This window comes from Notamacropus eugenii, chromosome 1, assembly GCF_028372415.1.
Source record: "Notamacropus eugenii isolate mMacEug1 chromosome 1, mMacEug1.pri_v2, whole genome shotgun sequence".
In the NCBI taxonomy this organism is placed as follows: Eukaryota; Metazoa; Chordata; class Mammalia; order Diprotodontia; family Macropodidae; genus Notamacropus; species Notamacropus eugenii.
The window spans coordinates 312503451-312519967 of record NC_092872.1 but is presented as its reverse complement, the minus strand read 5'-3'; the positions used below and the strand labels follow the sequence as shown (position 1 = coordinate 312519967).

Genomic DNA, 16517 nt, shown 5'->3' with positions numbered 1-16517 from the left:
CCACAAAAGCGCTCAGTTCTTTGTCCTCAGGTGAGGGCCGGCGCCACGCTGGCTGAGGCGGTGGAAACAGACCCCTTGGCAGCCAGCGGCCAGTCAGCCGCACCACCCAGGCCTAGGAATAGAACCGCCCGCCCTCGAGAGGAGACACACCTCCCCGCAGCTGCTCTTTCATTGGCCTACCGCACTTACTGGCCTTTGTGACGTCAGGGCCGGGAAACTGGAGAGAAGCCAGATTAGGAGGGGTGGAGTAAACCCAAAGCGAATGCAGGCGAGGTGGGCGGGGCTGTGGAGAAGGTGTGCCGGAGGCCCGCGGGGGGCGGAGCTTCGTGCGCGCAGCCCGTGACGCGGCCGGGGAGGGGGCGGGGCGTTACCGGCTCCGGGCTCGCGGAGGTACCCGAAGCGAGGTAAACTGCTCTCCTCGGAGAGGTATAAAGAGGAGCGGCTGCCGGCTCCCGCTAGCTCTTTGGGCCGCTGGCCTGCCGTCAGTCATGTCCCTGAGGAGCAGCCTCTCGAGGCTTCTTCAGAAGCAAGTGCTTTCCGTGCTCAAGAGATCCGTTCATTCGGTAGCTGTGATCGGAGCCCCGTTCTCCAAAGGGCAGGTGAGACCGGGGACTCGGTGCCGGGGTGCGCGGGGGGACTTGAAGGACCTCTTCCCCCCTTTTCCTGGAAGCCAGCTCACGGTCTCCCCCGCTGAGCATCTGGCGGGCAGCCTGACGGACCCTCCCTCTGGAGGATGGGGTTGGGGGAGGGGAGAAGCCGAGCCCCAGGGTTCCCCTCTTTGGGGGGAAGGTCAGGAGGGAGCACGTGGGATCTTCCCAGGAGCTGAGCGCGGGGAAGCCGGTAAATTTCCGCTGTGTGAGCTCCAAGTTTGGAGGAAAAGGAGGGAGAACACGAGGATATCTCCCTTGCTAGGGATGTTTGGTAAAAGAAAGAGATGGTTTCCCCCTGGGGCTGGAAGAGGAGAAATGGGCGGTTCCCCTCACCCCCCCAGAACCCCGTAGCATCGGGCAGCGTGAAGGAAAGCTAGCCTAGTGAGAATTTAAGGCTGGGGCTTGCAGGGAGGGGGGCTTGTCTTAGATGGGGAGAAGGCTTCGAAGGAGGGCAGCCAGCGGAGAAGACTTGAAGGTGCTGCTACTAGCCCAGGGAGGGGTTGTTTTGTTCTCCTTTAGATACAAGTAGGGGCGGGGTAGTGGAAAGAGCCGGTCTTGGGAATGGGAAGATTCAGCTAGTCTTAGCTCTGTGACCTTTAATGAGTCGTTTTACCTCTCTGGCTAGTCTCGACTTCCTTACTTGAAAATGAACGAGACTACATAAATGTCCAAGTCCCTAGCTCTGAAGTTCTGTGATCAAATTGTTTGTGGTTCTTTTCAAAGTGAAATGTTAATGTTAACGTTTGGTGATTTATTTGGTTAATCGGTGATTAATTGGTGATGTTAACCCTACTTTTCCAATTCTGAGGTCTCTCTGCCCCTATACCCTAGCATTTTTGTAAGCTAATAGAATCTTAGGGGCTGGATGTTATTGCTCCAAATACTTAATTTAACTCACATTCACTGGCAAATCGATCACGTGAAGTACAACTTTAAACAAAGTCTTCGCTCCCAATTTGTCACCAGTATCTGTGTTTATGTGACAGAAACGAAGAGGAGTAGAGCATGGTCCTGCAGCCATAAGAGAGGCAGGATTATTGAAAAGGCTCTCCAGTTTGGGTAAGTGATTTGTGTTTGTGCTCCATAGGGTTAACTGACCAGACTCAAAAGAAGAGAAAACTTTGAGTCGGTAGTAGAGTATAAACTAATGTGGCAAACTAGGTCATTTTCTCTGAAATCTGCTGTTGCCTTCGGTTGTATTATAGCATCAATCGAAATAAACTTTTAAAGAGAGCATATTTCAGTACTGGTCATTAGATCCTTGTGGTTCCAGGGAGTTGGAGCAGAGCTGAACCAAATTGTTAATATAGTCAGTGTTGCTTTCTGCCCTAAGTGACCAGAAAGTAAAGGAAGAGGAGCTCTCACTGGTTTAACCTGGTCCCCTTTTTTTCTCAGCAAGTCAAATAAGATAAATATAAAGGTATTTATAAATATAAAGGTAAAGAACTCAGTCCTCCCATCTTGCTCAATGCAGTCATAGCAGTGCCACTTATGACTCACCAGTCTTAGACCCATTTCCTCTTTTAAAATTCTGCTGTTGTCTCCCCTGGCCAGAGCTACATAGGGAAGTCACGTATTAGTATTACTGGAATAATTGACGTGTGTGAGCATTACCTAACAACTAGCAAAAAAAAAAAAATTAGTTAATGATGCATGATAATAGACAAGGTTTAGAAAGTAAAAAAAATTATTAAGAAAAAATAGTGACTAAAATATCAGTCATGATGTTTTATGATATCAGTCATGGAAAAACAATGTGGACAATTTAAATTTTCCAATTTTATCCCTAGGTTTCAGCTTTTACCAAAGCTGCCAACAAGTAACATGACTGAGTTTTCAGTATGTTGAAATGTTTGAGTGAGCTGGATTATTCAACCACTCCTATTTGCCCCTTCCCCCCCCCCCCCCCCCCCCCCCCCCACTATACTGACCTATACTGACTCATGGTCTATTTGAGTTTCCTGGTATAAATACTCCTCTTCTGTGGGAAGTTATATCAAAGGATCCTTCATTCTTCCCTGTTCCTCTTTGTCTCCCTTAGTTCCACCAAGATAGGGCTTTGGCAGAACATCTTTCTCTTACCATCTTGATATTTTGCCCCGCTCCCTCCACGGTATTCTTCCAATTGCTTTTTGGACAAGTACACCCAGACTAGCCTGTTAGTTCACTGTTTATAAAAAACAACTATACCTGATTCCAAGGGGAAACACTTGAGACTTAATTGAGAGAGCGCAAGAATAGAAAGATACAGTTACCACCTTGGGATCTGTAGGCCAAGATGGGCTTTCAGCAACACAGGCTCTCTCCTCTGACACTTGATCAGCCCAAACCTCATACCCTGTGTCCTGGCTCTCCTTCTTCTGGTAGCTGCTTTTGACCGCACTATCCCACCTAGGTTTCTCATGATTATCTTTTCTTCTCCACCTGTATGTTTCTTCCGGGAACTTCTTTTTTGAGATTGGGTTTAGGCAGGAGTCACTTAGACCAGCTTCACTGGGCTGCTAGCCTTTGCTGCCTCTATCTTCAAGCTTAACTATAATCATTTGCTTGGGGTAATGCAGTATTTTCCCCCCAGAAAGAGCAGGAATCATTACCCTAGTCACTTCTCTACTTCTACTTCCTTGGAGACTTGGCTTTGAGGCTTGCCAGAGAGAACAGCAGGGTGCTCACCCTTTAACAGTTTTTAGGTCTGGGCTCCTTAGTGAGAGAACTTGCTCCTAACTTATGTTGGCTATTTAATATTTGTCAGAACTTCATCTCTGCAAATTAGGCCATTAACTAGCCAGATATTTGCCCAGTAATCACCAAATAGCTCTGGAGTTCAGGGATCCCCAGTTTTTCTTTATACTCTTAAGTCTTTCATGACCTTGCAAATAAGTGAGTGAGTAGTATGAAGGCAATCAAGTTGACTGGGTCAAGTTTGGTATTTCTGCTGGGATGCTCAGTAGATGCTTTTTATGGTTGTTTCTTATGAAAATAGTCATTCAAAACCTCACCTACTTTACTAGATGCAAGGTGATCTTTGCCTCTGGAAAGAGGCTCACCATTTACTAGGTGCAAAATGGGTCTTATTAATTTACAACTTTACATATAAGTTGCAGATAATTTAGATGCTTGTTGTTTATCTACTTTCCTGACTTTCTTCCACTGTCTACATGTTGATGAGGCTGCTGATGATAGGTGAAAATACCTAAAAGGCAGATGGAGGGAGAAATCTGGATAATTATGTCATGAGTACAGAATAAGGAAGACATATATCTTGTGTAATATGCATAATAAATGCTCAGTAAATGTTTGTTGACCAACTGATTTGAAGTATTGTGCAAGAAAGATCCTGATAAGTCACAATAATTAAATCCGCTTGTTATATTCTAGACTAGATTTTGAAGCAGTCTAAGAAAGCTTATTTCTTTTTTTTTAAACTCCAGAGAAGGAATTCCTCCATCCTTAGTTAGAAATTTGTCTCAATTACACTTACATTCACTTACTTACTTGCATTTATTCTGTTGCTCTAAACAGCAGTGACTGTTCTCGTATTTTCAAGAGATCATTTCTGGGTATTTTTTGTTTTTGTTTCACCTACATTTTTCACAGTGTTTCTTTTATTCTAGAAAGCCATCCTTTTTAACCACCACAACAAAAAAAGTTCAAAACTAACCATCATATGAAAATTTGGTATCATACAGAGTTCTATGCCATAGTTCCCTTCCTCCAAAAAGAAGCAGAGGTGGGTGCTGTCTCCTACCCCTTCTTTGGGGGCCGGGCTTGGTTATTATGATTCCACAGCATTCGATTTTGATTGCTTTGTTCTTTTCATTTACATTGTTATTGTATACACTGTTTTCCTGGTTCTGCTTACTTTATATTGGTTCATATAAATATTCCATTCTTCTTTGAATTTTTATTCATATTTACTATTTCTAACAATATTGGTAAATATGCCATTATAGTCATGTACCACAACTTGCTTAGCCATCTCCTAATCTATGGGCAGTTTTTTATTTCTAGTTCATTACTACCACAAAAAATGTTAGTGTCCTAGAAGCTAGCTTAGCTACTTCTGTTTTAAAATTGTCCTTTCCTATCTGTTGAAATATACGTCTTGTACTCCTGCTTTCTTCTCTTTTTCTTTAAAATTCTATTTTTTTAAGCTCAGGAAGATGTCTGGCAGTTAAAACCAGTCTAAGTATCCTTAGCCAACCATTAATTTTCTGTCCTTCATTCTCTGTTTTATGATGGGATATTTAAATTCCAACAAAATTGGGGAAAATCTGGATTTAACAGATCCTGATATCCCAGATGTACTTTTTTCTTTTTTGTCGATATCCAAAGAGGACATAATCCTTTATGCCTAGAATATCACTTTTTAAAAGAAGTATTGTTCTACAGTCTTCTAATGAAATTTGAACAATCTTAAGCATTTCTAAAATGAGTAAATGTTTTTTATTCTACAACAGTGTAGCTGGGCCTTTTTTACTTCCTTGCGTGTATATATTAAGCAGTAGGATTTTTGAGTCAAAGGGAAATAAACATTTTAGTAATTTTTAAGCATAATTTCAAATTGCCTTTCAAAATATTTGAAGCATATTTACAGTTTAACCGACAATGCATTAACATAACTTATCCAGCAGTGACTATTTCCATCTTTTGTCATTTTTGCTAATTTTCTGGGTGTGAGGTAAAACCTTTTGATTTGAATTTCTCTTATTTGTGACTTGGTGGTTAGCAATTTAAAGTTCTTCTTTTGACAATTATTTGTTCATATCCATAGCTTATCCATTGATGAATGAATGATAGTTACTCCCTTTTGATCCCTTAATCTCCTTTGAAGTAGACTTCTCCTGTGAGCTCTATATTCTGGAGATGGCAAAAACAGATTCTGGAAATGGACTTCAAGCCATAAATGACTCAGACCTTGGCACTAACTCTGCTGAGTCATCCTAAGGGCATGAGTCCATTGCAAAAGTAGACCATCCTTCAGAGCCTAAACAATAGGGACCACAAAATCCCTTACCACCAAGATCCAATAACTTCAAGTATTTAAAAATTCTTATGTCTATATGTTACAATCTCTCCTATATTAATATTAAGCCATCATAATTTTCTTGGCATATATATATATGTATATATATATATATTCCTTCACTCCTTTACCCGTTGTAACATCTAATTGAATTCATGTCTCTTTGTGAAATAGTAAGAGTTGCTAAAGGACAAAGTATATAAAATTTAGTTTTGTTTTAAATATTACCAGTTAGGTGTATGAAATCTTTTTTTCCTTTTTTAAACTGATGCTACCTCTTTAAATTGGTTTCTGCATACTACTTTTTAAAAGGTTTATTTTCAACTGAAGAAAGCAGTCTTTTGCTCTAGTAATTGACCTTTTAATTGCTTAAGGGTTCTACAATTTTTAACTGGATCAAGTGGCTATAATGTATAAAAAATCTTCCTTGAGGGCTTTTCTGACAGGTAAAGGTTTCTTCATTCTGCCCAGGAGTCATTTGTGAAGATTCTTTTCTGGCTGCTGCATTAAGTAGAAGGGAACATTTCACATCATTTCCATTATTTATTCTTTATGTTCCTATTATTTTGGTATTTTTCTACCCCTAGAGGTCCCTACATTGATAGTGAAACTTCAGTTTTTATTGTTCTGTCCTTTTCATTTTTCAAACAGGATTTATGTTTTCATTGCATCACCCAATTACTGATTTGTCCAGTATAACCTTTCAGCAGTCTCACACAGAATTCTGTAGTAGCTAAACCGATAACCCTTAGAAGTCATCCAGCCTTCCTGGAACAGAAATAGGGAGAAACTTTAGTATTTGGAATTGTACAATATAACGAAGCAGTACTAATGTAATCTGAGGCCCATGGGCCACTAAGTAAAAAGGCAGCTAGGTGGCATAGTGGATAGAGCACAGGACCTGGAATCGGGAAGACCTCAGTTCAAATTTGGCTTCTGTCAGTTACTGGCTGTGTGATCGTGCACAAGTCATTTAACCTCCATTTGCCTCTATTTCAACTGTAAAATGGGGATAATAATAACACCTGCCTCCAAGGGTTGTTGCAGGATAAAATAGATATTATTTGTAAAAAAACACTTGTGACTGTACCTGGAACATAGTAGGCACTATAGCCTTCCTTCAAAAAAAATACCAAGGAGCTTTCAGACTAAATACATGAAAGTGACATCTCATGGAAAGCAATTGTTCTCCATCTTTTCTCCAACCCTGATGTCACAAGTACCCATTGTTGCCAGGAACCAATTTCTGCTTTTTGGAATAATTATCCAAAGTAGACAGTTCTTGTAGTTGTTTCTCTTTTCGGAGTAGAATAAAGGGAGCTTCTTGGTACATCCTCTCATGGATTTACTCATTTCAGATGGCACAAAGAGCCCAAAGGACCCACATAAGAGGCATTGCCCTGGTAGACTCAGGGTCCTTGTCCCTCTTTTGGGGGGTATTTATTTAGTATTAAAATTTCCCCCAGTTGCATATAAACAAGAGTTTTTAACATTTGTTTTTAAAACTGAGTAATTCTCTCCCTTCCCCCTCTCCCCACATTGAGAAGTCAAGCAATTCTGTATAGGTTATATATGTGCGGTCATACAAAACATACCCATCATAATCATGTTGTGAAAGAAAACAGATTTTAAAAAACCTCAAGAAAAATAAAGTGGAAAAAAGTGCTTCAATCTGGTCCTTGTCCTTTTTTGTAATGTTGGATAGTCATAATAACTACAGCAACTTTTTGATGAGGGTTTCTATTTTAGAATGTGGGAATTCTCTGAGGGAGAACTAAGTGTTCTGTAACTATATAGGAAAACTTAAATTTTAAGTCTCTGCCTTTGTAATTATGGTAGCTTGTCTTGGCTTTCTCCTCAACAGAGATATCCGTTTTTAAGGCAATAGGTCTATAGAATGAGTGGTTAGTTTTGGAGTCACTGCCACTGAGCTTCCTGCTGCTGATAATACACTAATCTTCTGATTCACTTAACCTCTCAGTGTCCCCAGGCAATTGTCTAAAAGAGTTAAAAAATTTGTCCTGGTACAAGGACTTTCACTGGGCATTCCCAACACTAACAGAATCACTTGTCCTGTTCTTTTAGTGACACCCTAGGCTTCCTATATCACTGGTACTTCATGAGACACTAAAGGTGCTATCTGTCTTCTGGGATGAGACCTAAGAATCTGGCTTGTTTTTGAGATAACTATTAACAAAAGAACTGTGACATTGTTTTTATCTGTAAGAAAAATGTGAGTGTCTGAAGTGGGGGAGAGAATGGCTCCATTTAAAAAAGAACGATAATTTCTTTAGTTGCCTACCAGGATGTGTATTAGGGAATTGTGTTTGCTTTTAGTTTTAAGTGTTAAAGATTTTGTCATAATAACTGGCATTTACTTAGCATTTTAAGGTTTGCCGAGTAGTTTACCTGTGTTACCTCATTTGATCCTCACAACTTTGTAAGTAAGGTAGATGTTATCCCTATTTAATAGATCAGGAAAGTTGAGTCTGGGAGAGGTTAAGGCATTTGCCCAGGGACATACGGGGAATAAATGTCTTGAGTCTGCACTTGAACTTGGGTCTTTCTGGCTTCAAGTCCGTCATTCTAGCCACTGCAACTAGTCTTTGTTGCTGTTTTGAAAAGTCCTTGCCATTTTCCAGTTTTTGGACCCCCCAGCTTTTAATGTTTCCATGACCTTCAGGGTACAACCTCAAGTGTTCAAGGGCTGATTTGCTACTGAAAGGGTCACATACGTTCAATTCTTTTGTTCTCGTGGGAGCAGTGGCTTTTCTTCAATTACTTTTTCTTTTACTGAGGATGTTTTTCCTGACAAGGACAATACTTTTTTCCACATTCCTTCTAGTATCTTGCAGTTTGTTTCAGACAGAGGTGTATCTTCAGAGAAAGTTAATGGACAAACGTTTCAGATTCTGTACTTAGAGGCTGAAGTTTAGTTGGGTGCTCATTCTGTAACCTTCTCAGTGTATATGCATTTATACACTGGTTGGCATAACTTTTTTTTCTTTTGCCTCTTTTTCTGTGCTTGGAAAGCCCTTAAATTTTCCAATCCTTTGATATAGATGTTTGGCCCTGTCTGGAACTGTCTTCAAAACAAAAGGGAGATTTTAAGTCTTAAAGTTGGTTCTTCAGATATATATGTTCAACTGGATATGAACTTTCATTTAGGGTTTTGAAGAAACCAGGGAATTGAGTCAATGAATCCTCTCCCCAGATTCTTCTTTGGCAACAAGGCTCCTTTTGACTTATTGATACTTGAACTACTTGCTATGTTAATCAGCTGCAAGAATCAGTAGTATTTCTGGAGATTGAGCCCAGATGTTTATGACAAAACTGCAACCTTGCACTCAACTGCTCTTTTATGAAAATTCATAAAGCATTGTCTCTGAGTATATAAGATGGCCCATTTAAAATAAAATTGGTTCATTATTTTCCAATTTTTAGGACTGATGTAATTCATCCAGAGAGCTCAAGGCTGATTGGATTACTAGGTCTCTGTGTATGCAGGCAGAGGAGGTTTGTGTTTGCACTATCTTCTGGAGTTTGCCATACTTCCATTGAAATCCCATCTGTTTTGCTTTTTTTTCTTCCCTGAGCACTCAGTATTTTTCTTGGGAAAAAAAAATCTTTTCTGATAAGTAATGATGTTTAGGAAGTTCCCTAATTCCTTCACTCTATTCTCAGTTTACTCTAGTTGTTTTTCCATTTTGGCTCTGTTCTGTGGAATCCTGATACAAAGAATAAGTAAGTACACAATCCCTCAGTTATTCTCCTGTTGAATTTGCCGTAGCTTCCCACTATTCGAAGATAGCTTACAATGAAAGGAAAGCTCTACTCAGCCTTTCAGTCAAAGCCTGACAGATATTTATTAATAGGCAGTCATTTTTGCTTAGAAAGAAACTGGCAAAGTTTTCCCTGCTAATTAGAATTCTCTGACTCCAGCAATTTCCAATTACGTTTTATTGTAATCCTAAGCCAAAAGACAGTTCTATCCGAAAGTAAAACAAAGGGATATGGTTTAAGTTTAGAGGTTTTAATTTGCTTAAAGAGAAGGGCAGTAATGTTAATGCCCAATTTTGGAGAAATGTCTTCCTGAACCAGTTACTCTGCTGGTTCTTCATCCCTGCCATGCCTTTTAACTGTGCGTATCCCTGAAGATTCTATCCTAGGTTCTTTATTTTTTTCCCATTCAGTTATATCACTTGGTGATTTCATCATGGATTCTATGTAGATGTTTCCCAGGCCTAGTCTTTCTCCTCAGTTTCAATCATGTATCATCAACTTCCTTTTCAAATCTTGAACTGGATGTCTTTGTAGGCATCTCAAACTCATCTTGTCAAAAACAACTCATCATCTTTTCCCCCTAATCCTCCTATCTTCTGAACCTTCCTATTACTCTTTAAGAACACCACCATCCTTCAAATCACTCAGGTCAGCAACCTGCGAATCACTTTTGACTCCCTGTCTTTCCCTCACCTGTCTAATTGGTTGCCAAATTGTTTTTTCTTTCTTTACAACATCCTTTGTATTTATGTCCCTTTCTCTTACACAGCTACCATCCTAATTTAGGCCCTTTTCACTTCTTATCTAGACAGCAATGAGAGAAATGTAAGATTTCGCCATACACTTAGCAAATTGGCAAAAACAACAAAAAATTGGAACAGGCTTTGGAGGGATTTTGAAGACATAAGTACACTAGTGCATTGTTGGTGGAGCTGTGAATTACTGCAGCCATTTTGGAAAGCACCTTATAATTACACAAATAAAGTGACTAAAATTTCCATCTCTTTTTTGTCTAGAGATTCCACTACTAGGCATATACTCCAAGGAAACGCTGATAAAAAGAAACCCCAAGTACAACAAAATCATTATGGCAACATTTTTTATGGTAGCTAAAAACTGGAAACAAAGTAGATAACTACCAGTTGCAGAATGGCTAAACACATTGTGGTCCATGAATATGATTGTACTGTAAGAAACAATGAATTATGATGAATACAGAAAATAATAGAAACACTTAAATGAACTGATGCAGAGTGACATGAATAGAGCCAGGAAAACAGTAGCACCTCCCCATTACACCCCCACTTCTTTACAGAGGTGGTGGGAAGGGCAGTCTATGGACATGGAACATTTCCTATATTGTCCTTTTTTTTTCAATATGTTCACTGAATTTACTGATTTTTTTTTCCCCCTTCCTCATCTTATAAAGAAAAGATTCCTTGTTTTATGGAGTATTTCTCAGGAAAGGAAAGGAGAGATGGGGTGAAGAGGAGGGCATTGGGCAGTGTAAAAAAGAAATCAATAAATTTTAAAAAAAATACATTGACATTCTTAGTTTGGTCTACATAAATGATAAAATTTGAATCTTATTTTCAAGGACTCAGTATTCTTACCTAAACTTCATTAACTTTTCTAGGCAAGGGTAGTTTATTGATCTTTGATGACCACGGGGTTTAGGTGAGACCAAGTTTAGGTTAGGACCCAGTCATAATTTTATTTCTTCATTTTTATAATCCAGCTGAACCTTTAGTGCTCTGTGCCTTCAGGGAAGATGGTGTCCTTGTGGGAAAGAATCCTTATTAATTAATTGGATTCCTACCTTCTTATGATAGAGAATGGTGCAGAAAAGAGGGAAGCAGCACCAAAGACAGGCCAGTTTTCTACTATTTTACTTGAGAGTTAATCTTGGCACTTTGTAGCTTTTGTTTTTCTGCTCCTGGTATTTTTATTTTGATTTTCTCTAGGCTCCTTGCAAGGGCTTAATTTTGTTTAGTCTTTGAAGTTATCAAGATCTTAAAGTAATTTTGGAGTTGGAAGGTATGGTGTTAGAAATGAGGTTCTCACTGCTCTTTGATTTGGGGACTCCTTCCCTGAAAAAGTCTTTTGTGTGGAGAACAATATGTGCAAGGACCACAGTGCTTTAAATAAAAACAGCACAGAAGGCAAGTGAGCCCACGACTAAATGCACGACTACTGGATCCAGAGGGCAGGTATCCCCAGAAGTGGGGTATGGACAGAGCCAGCTGGGGTTGCTAGTGGTCAGTTCTGCTGCATTGCTAACCTGTGTACAAGGGAGAACTCTGCATGGGTTTGGGGACTGGGGAAGGGAAATGATTGATGTGTGTCTTTTTTTCTTTTTTTGTTTCCCATCTATATACAAATAAATGTACCCAAAGTTTCTTCGAAAACTATATCTCCTTAAGTTTTACTGGCAAAGAGTAAAAATGATGCCCTTTCCTCTGCAATTTTCCTTCAGGCCCACGTACTTGGCCTCCTGCTTTGAATGTTTTGTGTCTTGGTTGTCAAAAATATCTATATCTATAGATGTACTGCGTGTATACACACACACATATATATGTATAGATAATAAATCCTTTTGACAAGAATTGTGAAGGGGAAAACAGGATCTAATTGTGAGTATTTTTATCATCAGAATCCTTATTATTTTAGTCACAAACTAACCCATCTCTTTGATTGTAATGAATATCCATCAATACTATTAATGGTAATAAGCTCACACTGTAGAAAGAGGCAACTGGTTATCTAGATTCTTAGTTTTGTTTTCCAAGAGTGAATACTGTAATTAAGTAAGACTGATATTCCCAAGAATAGGTTAGAGTTTTGTTTTTCAAGTTGATATGACACAGGGACAAAATTCTAACAGGGCATAAATAGTAAGAAATATTATTGCCTTGTGCAAGAGAAAACTCTCTAGGTTGAACATTGGAGGCATTCTGTACATCTGTAGCTGTGCCACATGGGACCTCCACCTTGAGCTAATTCCCTGTGCCTCAGTTTCTTCCATTTGGAACTCAAATAATTTTCTCAGGATTCTTTAAGAAGGTTCGACTAGATTAGTTCCAAGATCCTTTCTGCTTTGGTATCCTTTGATCCAGTGACAGGTCAAGTTGACAGTTTACCAGTTGTTTTCCTCACAATGAACCCATGAGGAACTTCAGTACTTCAAAAGGTACAGACTGAATGCCCTCTCATACTATGTAACTCTGGGTCCATGCCCTTTTGTAAGTTTCTGCAGAGGTTCCACTCAGCGTGTTGGGGGGGGTTTTCCTTTATATCTCTTGATGTTGCATGGATACCAGGGAAACAATCTCTTGCTCTCAGTACATGATTAGCCCATCTTCTTTTCAGGTCATAGATCTCTTGATATTCTTCTCCTGCTCAGTTCCTCATTGATAATATGCTACCTTTCTAATGCCATGGGTGACCCAGGTGTAAACTGGAATTCTTTGATACAGCATCATTGGAAGAATAGTTAAAAACATATGATTAGGCAATGCCTTAAACAAATTGTGGTACAAGAATGTAATGGACTACTACTGTGTAATAAGAAATAATGAGTATGAAGAATATAAAGAAGCTTGGAGAATGATGGAGAAAGGACTTGTAAGTTACGACAGTATGCACAATGGGCACAACAGTGACCACAGAAAGAAGAATAACAAGAAAATGAAAACTGAACAGTGAGCTTGGGTTTGGGCCCTGAAGAAGAGACAGGAGAATAGACTTTCCTTTCCTCTCTGCAGAGGTGAAAGCTTCTGAGTGTGAAACATGGCATATTCTGTTAGATTTGGTTGGTGTGTTAGTAAGTTTTGCAGAACTGCTTTTTGTCTGATTTTTTGTTAAAAGGGATGTTTCTCAGGGTGGGTGAGTATCTTGGGACATGATAATACAAAATAAATGATAACAATCAAAATTAAAAGCATTTTAAAATTGTGGGCTTTTTTGGTTCAGGGAGAAGTTTGAGGTTGATAAAAGTACCGTGCAGTACCCTAAGGGGATTTGAGTTTGTTCTACTTCCTTGGTTCTTTTCTGGGTCCAGTTCAGTGCCTATTCAACTGATAGACCCATCCAACTATATATCATAGTAGCTAAGTAGCACAGTGGATAGAATGCTGAGCCTAGACTCAGGAAGATTTGAGTTAAAATTTAGTCTAAGACACTTTCTAGTGTGACGCTGGCAAGTCACCTAACCCCTGTTTGCCTCAGTTTCCTCATCTGTAAAATGGGGATAATAATAGCACCTACCTCTTAGTATTGTTGTGAGGATCAAATGAGATATTAGAAAGTGCTTAACATGGTGCCTGGCACATAGTAAGCACTATATCAATGTTAGCTATTATTATTATAAATATTAAGTGACTTGCCCAAGGCATCCAGTTTGTATATTTTGGTCTAGGAAGGCTATTGAGACTGTCGACACTTCTTTTATTTCTATATTACCTTCATGTTCTTTTTATCTTTTTTCTTTTTTTTATTTTCTTTTTTTAAATTATTTCAGTTTTCTACAATCACTTCCATATCTTAGATTTTTTTCCCTTACCTTCCTCTCTTTCCTCCCCTCCCTCACCACTCCCTCCCCAAGACAACATGCAATCTGTATAGGTTCTACACATACATTCCTAATGAGTGCATTTTCACCTTAGTCATGTTGCATAGAAGAATTAAAATGAATGGGAGAAACTATAAAACAAAACAACATAAGAGAAAATGGCCTGCTTCATTCTGTGATCCAATTCCGTAGTTCTTTCTCTGGATGTGGAAGGCATTTTGCCTCAAGAGTCCATTGAGAACTTTTTAGGTCCTTGCATTGGTATGAAGCACTAAGTCTACCAGAAAAATTCTTCATACACTGTGGTTATGGCTGTGTACAAAGTTCCCCTGGTTCTGCTCCTTTCACTCAGCATCAGTTCATATAAGTCTCTTCCAGGCCTCTTCCTGTTCATCACTTCTTACAGCACAGTAGTATTCCATTACATTCATATACCACAACTTGTTCACCCATTCCTCAATTGATAGGCATACTCTTGATTTCCAGTTTTTGGCCACCACAAAGAGTGCTGCTGTAAGTATTTTTGTACATGTGGGACCCTTTCCCATTTCTGTGATCTCTTTGGGATACAGTCCTAGAAGCGATATTGCTGGGTCAAAGGGTATGCACATTTTTGTAGCCCTTTGGGCATAGTTCCAAATTGCTTTCCAGAATGATTGAATCAGCTCACAGCTCCACCAACAATGAATATGTTCCAACTCTCCCACATCTTCTCCAACATTTATCATCTTCCTGTTTTGTCCTGTTAGCCAATGTGATAGGTGTGATGTGGTACCTCAGAGTTGTTTTGATTTGCATCTCTCTAATCAATAGTGATTTAGAGCATTTTTTCATATGACTATAGATAGGTTTAATTTCTTCCTCTGAAAACTGCCTGTTCATATCCTTTGACCATTTATCACCTGGGGAATGACTTGTATTCTTGTAAGTTTGACTCAGTTCTCTATATACATTACCTTCATTTTCTCCTTTCCTGAGAGCCATCCTCCATTACAAAGAATAAAAAGCAGTGGCAGGAGGAGAGGGAGAAGGGTAGGCAGTTTAGCAAAACTAACTAATACCAACCGAATCTGATGCTGTAACACCCATAGTACCCACTTCTGCAAATAAGATACTCAACTTGCCTAAACTTCACAGTTTTCTAGGCCTCTTTCTAAAACAAAGATGCGGAAAAGGTGCCAACTTGCCTTGGTAGAGGGAGTTCCTCACTGGGAAATTCCTACACCAATGAAATCTTAAATCTTCTAGGACTTATTGCTGTCTCTGGGACCAACACCATATTCAGTTACTTGTTTTTGTTGCTATTCTTTCTGTCTACATTGTTGTCATTTTGTGCATATTGTTTTCCATACTAGTTTGACTTGCTTTATTCTGCAACATTTCATATAAGTCTTCTCTTGCTTTTCTGATTTTTCAGGTTCGTTATTTCTTCTTTTATAGTAATATTCTGTTGTATTCATACCCCACAGGTTGTTTAGCCATTTTCCAATCAGTGAGCATTTATTTTGTCTAATTCTTTGGTTCAGTAAAAAGTGTGTATTGGCACCTACATTTTAAGAAAAATTTTAGATAACCCTTTTGTTCTGACTTGATACTTGCTAACAATCACCTGAACAATTTTAACTCCTCCTGCAAATCATACAAAGATCCTTCCCTGAAATCAATTAAGCAAGTGTTGATAATAGCCACCCTTGTAACAGATCTACTTCATGACATGTTCAATGACTGTTATTAGAAATAGATTCTAGACTAGCACTCAGTGTATTTATGACCTATCTTTGTCTTCATTTCTCTGCATTATAGACTTATGATAAGAAACAAGCCTGTCTTCCATCTCAGAGGCTGAAGCTCTTGCCTGTGCCTACTAAGGTTGCTATTTCCTGTTTGTGCGATGCCTTCTTACATGTCTTTCAACTCAATTCTAGGATCCTTTGAAGTTGGTAGAGCTAATAGCCTGAACAGAAGCATGTCCTTCATTGGGTTCAGGTTGTGACAATTATTTCTGCTCTGCAGTCAACACATTTATGTTGACTAGCAGCTTCACCACATTAATGGAATCTTAAATTGAAGATATCAAAGACATCTTCTAATCCAACCTGAAGTATCAGTTCTCATCTATGATATTCAGAACTAATGTTCATCTAACATAGCTTTAAGACCTCTGGTGGTAAAGTTCTTCAGTGACTTGGTCATCTCAAGCATGAAAAGGTCATTGAAGAAGGCTAAGTTCTCTTATCATTCCTTCACTTTTTGAGATTTCAGTATCCTCTTAACCATTTTTATTCTAGGTTTCCCAAACTGAAGGTAACAGTGTTCTTGGGCAGTTCTTATATACCTTCAAGGGAATGTCTCCCTATCTTCCCCATCCTCTGATATCTCAAAAAGAAACACAGAGTGGTTATCTTCACTGACAAAATCAAGTTGTTGAAACCAAAAAGACCGAGGACCTGATGTGGCTGTGACTTAAATTGATGTAATATATCCAGAACCA

General features: G+C 39.1%; 1 protein-coding gene across 1 annotated transcript in view; it reads left to right on the top strand.

Annotated features, from left to right (window-relative positions):
* Positions 1 to 265: 265 nt before the first annotated feature.
* The window catches only part of ARG2 (arginase 2), a 42100-nt gene continuing 25848 nt past the window's right edge, over positions 266 to 16517 (top strand). Inside the window, exons 1-2 of the mRNA XM_072629527.1 lie at positions 266 to 599; positions 1637 to 1709. Coding sequence (XP_072485628.1) covers positions 489 to 599; positions 1637 to 1709 — 184 coding nt within the window. The 5' untranslated portion in view covers positions 266 to 488. The remainder of the gene's footprint in view (positions 600 to 1636; positions 1710 to 16517) is intronic.